We start from the raw sequence: 5770 nt of genomic DNA, 5'->3' as shown, positions 1-5770 counted from the left end.
ATTTTTTAAACAAACTACAAAACGACTTTACTCTAACCTCGATAACTCAGCTGTTTCTAGTCCGATCGACTTAAAATTTTGACACGTTTCAAGCAAAGGTTAGTACTCTAGAAAGACGTGGTTACTGGTTTACTACGAGCGCCATTTCTGGGTTAGTCTCGGGACTTATTGATCCATATGTTATGCATATGTTGCATCATAATAACATTTATTTATCAAATTTGACTTCATGACATAAATCTTCATAAATAAACATGTTTGTGAAACAGAATCGGATCTACTTAAAATTATAAGATTTTTTCATAGAGAATTAATTCAAAACCCAACATATGCTAATAAATATGCAACTAATGAATATTTGAGAAGCTCAGTTGGGTATTATTTAAAAAATTCCATTATTTTACATTCTTTCATGGAAATGTTGGGAAATTAATCCAAGTTATATCCAATTGATTTTCCTGTAAAAAAAAGATGTATGAGTAAAATTGTGTAGGTATCTGAGATCACTGTGATTAACAAAAATTAATAAATTGGAATAAAATTAAGAGATTTTAATGAATGCAAAACGATTTGATAATTATGCAAGTGAGAGAAAGTCCGTTGCCACAACTAGACATACACATCACAATTCACAGTCCCACAAATACGAGCTCGTAGTATCAATGATAATTGCATCTTCTTTGTTTTAATGTCGAACATTGTACAATTAAACATCAAATTTGTTCATTTATGTCATCATTCCTTGATTGTTCAATAGTGCTGTCAATGCTTGTTCATGATTCATAAACTTTATGCATATATATGCGATGAAGAACAAATACCAGGATTCTGAAATATTTTCTCCCAAAAAAAACATAAGTTTTCTAAAAAACTCTTTCAGATAAAAGTTGCAGGATTTAAAAAAGTCTGTCTACCGATCTCACATCAATTTGACTTTGAGTACCCAAGATTAGGTCAAAGTCACATCGATTTCTTAATGGAAACCTTTATTTTTTATTCTATATTTTTTGTAGGTTATTTCGCGAGAGCTCTACAAAATATAGTAACAAAATATTTTTTCATTAAGTACTTTTTGAGTTATGAGGCTTGAAAGTTATAGTACACCACTGCACCGGTGGGGAGGGGAGAGGGGGGGTTAGCATTGCCCAACTGCCCTACGTAAAAATTAATTTTTAATGAAAAAACGAAGATAAGAAGAACATTTTCGATGGCCTAGACCTTGACAAACGTTATTCTGCCAGGCCATGATCCTGAATGACATTCAAGAAGTTTAATTAGCCATCGATGGACATCTACGGTTTTGAAACCCTACAACTTTTATCTGAAACAGTTTTCTATAAAACTTATATTTTTCGAGATATTTTGAGATTCCGATATTTTTTTTCACCCAGTATATGCATATATACGAGGTCTATTCAAAAAGTATCGCGAATTTTGTGTTTTTTCAAATATTATTTATTCATGAATATCTATTTTGTCCCCTTCAAAGTAATCCCCATCAGATATTATATGTTACACTTGTGCCAACGTTTATTCCAATCCTCGAAGCACTTCAAAAAATTATTTTTTGTGATCTTGTTCAGCTCCTCCTTCGATGCCGTCTTTATCTCCTCAATCGTAGCGTAGCGTCGTCCTTTCATGGGCCTCTTCAGTTTCGGGAACAAGAAAAAGTCACAGGGGGCCAGATCTGGGGAATACGGTGGCTGCGGCATCATTAGTGTGTTGTTTTTGGTCAAAAATTCGCGCACAAGCAACGATGTGTGAGCAGGGGCGTTTCGCGGCAACCTGTCTCATGCCCAAATCATTGGTAAAACTCGAATGGCACGAGCCAATCGATATGTTTAGGTCCTCAGCAACCTCTCTAACGGTGATTCGACGATTGGCCAATACTATTTTCTTCACTTCATCAATGTTTTCGTCTGTTGTTGACGTGCTCGGGCGTCCGGCACGCTCTTCGTCGTTCACATCTTCTCGGTCCTCTGAGAACATTTTGTACCACCGATAAACGTTGTTTCGGTCCAAGGTAGCTTCACCATATGCCACAGTCAACATTCGGAATGCGTCCGCGCACTTAATTTTGTTTTTCACACAAAATTTGATACAGATTCTTTGATCCATTTTTTGGAATAGGCAAAAATCGAAGACGAGCCAAAACACGTGCAAGCAAAGCAGCTGTCAAAAATTAACTGAACATTCAAAATGGCCGAACTTGTCGGCATAAGTGAGAGACATGAGTACCAACATAACGCCACAAAAAATCGAAAATCGAATATACGTAACCCGCGGAAATTCAAAATTCGCGATACTTTTTGAACAGACCTCGTATATGGCCTTTATAGGATTTTTATTTTTTAATTTTGGTTTCGGTTTCGATTGAAATTGACATATAACCATATATTTCGGTTTAATTTCGGCAAAAGTTTCGGTCGAACTTTAAATACAGAACAAGAATCCAAGTAGAAAGTCCTTAGTAATTTTTTTATTTGAGCTTTCGTTATTATACGATGTTTAAATTAACGAATTAATGCCCATCTATAGAGGGAAAGCAGGGACATAGCAAGTGGAGCTGACTGAATACGCGGCGGAGGAGAACGACGATGCTTTTTGAATTTTAGTATTGTCGATAAAATTTTTCTTCGATGATTCAGGAAGATTCAATAACTCCGTGGCCTGCTCGATCTCCGGACTACAATCCATGCGATTTTTTCTTTTGGGGAACAATCAAAGAAAAAGTATTTATGCACAAATATCGAGATAGTTGACGAGACGACAGAAATATAATAGTATTTCACATTATATCGAGAGAATCGACAATAATAAAATTCAAAGAGCTACGCGAAACATCCTCAAAACAGAGAGAGAGAGAGAGAGTGAGGGGGGGGAAGGATTGATAATTACAACCGCTTCGCTGTTCACCGTTGTTCTTCTGCCGCAACGTATTCCTCAATTCCACTCCGTCTTGTTACCTCTCCCTGTTTTCTCTCTATAGATGGGCTCTAATTTGCTACTTTAACATCATATAACAACGAACCGAAAGCTCAGATCAAAAAATGACTCAAGACTTTTCTACTTGTCCTGTATCTCATGGTATGGTTTTCCATATATGGTTTTTTAGTTACATCCTGTATATACCATACATATAACTATATAAATAAAGGGTGTCCCAAAATTAACGCAAGATTTGAATTAAATAGAAAACACAGTTTTTAATCTTTTGATTGTTATTTTTTTATTGAATCATAAAGTACATAGGATAGGGTTATTTGTGGAATAACACATCGGGCAAATGACCTCCACGGCTTTGCATGCACATACGCCCTCGTTTGTTGAAATTTTCCATGACCATTTTGCATAAATGTGGCTGAATTTCGTTGATGCAGCGTTGAATCTCCTCCTTTAATGCACGGGTGGTTGTGGGCTTGTTGACATAGACCTGTGATTTCAAATAACCCCATAAAAAGAAATCTAATGGTGTTAAATCACACGATCTAGGGAGCGATTTTGGCGATTAACAAAGCCATCAAGGTAAAAATGTGCTTCATCGCTTAGGATGATTTTGCTCGAAAAATCAGCATCCATTTGTTGATGTTCAATAATCCATTTTCACGCTCCATTTTCACTAACCCTAAACTGTCAGCTGTTAAATTGTTTTTTTTTTTGGGTTGCCAACACTTTACTGCACAAATGGCGGCAAATTCAAATCTTGCGTTAATTTTGGGACACCCTTTATAAATATATGCGTGTATGAAATTATTAAGATATTATGATTGTGTATGGCAAAAGTTTAGATCGACGGTATTGATTGTCAATGCAATTAATGCATTCAGTAGAATTAGATATTAATACTCTGACATTCACACATTCTAATATAATTTAATTATGCTGTATTATACACGTAGTAAAAGCCATTTTAATATAAATCAGTTGTATTAAAATAGCTATGTATCCACAAAAATATTGATGTTTCTAATAACGATATTAATATAGTAGACGATACAAATATATATTACAAATATTATAATCTAAAATAAAGAAGATATTATCCTTACATTAAATTTTTGGAAATAGATTAAATGGCATACATTTTGCTGTTTACTCAAACATTTAATAACTCAGGACCTTAAAATTTTAATGATAAAATTGTTCGAAATAAACGATTAAAATCCTAGATTGAAAGTTCAATTCCCAGTAGTTCACAAATTGTTTCGATTTTATGTTTTTTATTTTTATTTTGTTTATATAATATGTCGAAAATGTCTTTTGATTATCTTCAGTATTTGTGTTATCTTCAATTTTATTTATACGAAAAGTGTTTTTTGTGTTATTTTCAATTAGAAAAACAAAAAATTTGATGTTAAGGAAATCTTCATTCATTCAAAAATAATTTGTACATTAGTTCTAATATCGTTCATGAATTAAATAAATTCTTTCGAAATTTAGAAATTAAATAGAAATTAATTTTTTATAATTATTCGTAATTAATAAACAATAAAAATTAATGTTTTTCTATACGTTTGTTATAAATTGCACATATATTTAAATGATCGTTATAAAAAAATTTAAAACATAAATGCTTCTTACCTATACCGTGAACAGCAAATATCATAAAAGATGGAGTAGAATAGTCCACAATCATGTCGTTTTAGCCATTTGTAGACAAGCACCCCTTTTATTTTGTAAATGTTCGTTCTCGATGAAACTTGACCTATGAAGTAATTTTAAGATCGAAAATAAAAACAAAGAGCAAAATTGACTCCTATGTATTAAAACAATAAAAAGTAAAAAGACAGGCCTATAAACGAGCTATTAAAATGTATATTTAATAATAATTTTTAATACTTTATAAATAAATGAGACATTTTAGCTTAAATAAGACTTAGCTATTTTTAGTCATCATAATCATTAATTCGTATGAACGCAAATTGACATTAAATAATAATGTACGCAAATCACATGAAATACATCGTAATTTTACAAACATTTCCTGCTTACGTTTGTTACAAACGCCAAAGTGTAACTAAAACTCCATGATTCGTTGCCATGCAATCATGGGCAGAGTTAGAAAGATAAAATATAGAGAAATTCGAGTTGTAAATTTTGAGACACTTAGTTGATGTTAATATAATTACTTTTGTTTCAAAAATAGCTTGTTTAAAACAAAAAAAATTATAAAATTACTGATAAATCGACTAACTGATTCAAAATTTACATTGATCCGATTTGCCTCGGGGTCTACCTTATAACATACCATTTTACAGTGGACCAGCCCATATGGAAAGAAACTATTGAGAACTATTGAGAATTATTAGTAATTGTTAATAACTATTCAGAGATCTATTATAATGTCAATGATATTATGAGACATTACTATTCATTATTATTAGAAACATGAATAGTTTGTTATTGGAGCGAATAGAAACTGTAGCCATTTATCATTCATTATTGTTAGAAACGTAAATAGTTTACTATTAAAGCGCATGCAATATTTTTTTCGTTCATTACATAACTAAGATAGAATGAAGTAACGCATAAGCGCTCAATCTTACGCGTTACTTCATCTTATTTTAGTTATGTAATAAAAAAAATAAAATAAAGTTTACAGCATGAGCACCCAAAGCGGGTGGACCTCATGTCTACGAGCGTCATACGCTCCTAAACGTCGAGCGGCATTTGAACTGAGCGCGGGGTGAAAGGTGAGGGGAATAGTGGAAGGCGGAGCCAAGTCGAAAATCGTCCGAGAAGTACAAATCTTGCCGAGCTCTGATATATA

At 32.8% G+C, this 5770-nt stretch overlaps 1 protein-coding gene across 12 annotated transcripts in view; it reads right to left on the bottom strand.

The window, feature by feature from the left end:
* Positions 1-5770, bottom strand: part of LOC108745695 (glutamate-gated chloride channel) — a 549841-nt gene that overhangs the window by 396488 nt on the left and 147583 nt on the right. The window contains exon 2 of one of the 12 annotated variants that reach the window (XM_018482005.1): positions 4582-4705. The exons of the other annotated variants lie outside the window; for them this stretch is intronic. Within the exon in view, the coding sequence (XP_018337507.1) occupies positions 4582-4636 (55 nt within the window). The 5' untranslated portion in view covers positions 4637-4705. The remainder of the gene's footprint in view (positions 1-4581; positions 4706-5770) is intronic. 12 annotated transcript variants of the gene reach the window in all.

Source organism: Trachymyrmex septentrionalis, unplaced genomic scaffold, assembly GCF_001594115.1.
Source record: "Trachymyrmex septentrionalis isolate Tsep2-gDNA-1 unplaced genomic scaffold, Tsep1.0 scaffold147, whole genome shotgun sequence".
In the NCBI taxonomy this organism is placed as follows: domain Eukaryota; kingdom Metazoa; phylum Arthropoda; class Insecta; order Hymenoptera; family Formicidae; genus Trachymyrmex; species Trachymyrmex septentrionalis.
The sequence above is the reverse complement of the archived record's forward strand: the minus strand, read 5'-3'. Positions and strand labels throughout refer to the sequence as shown.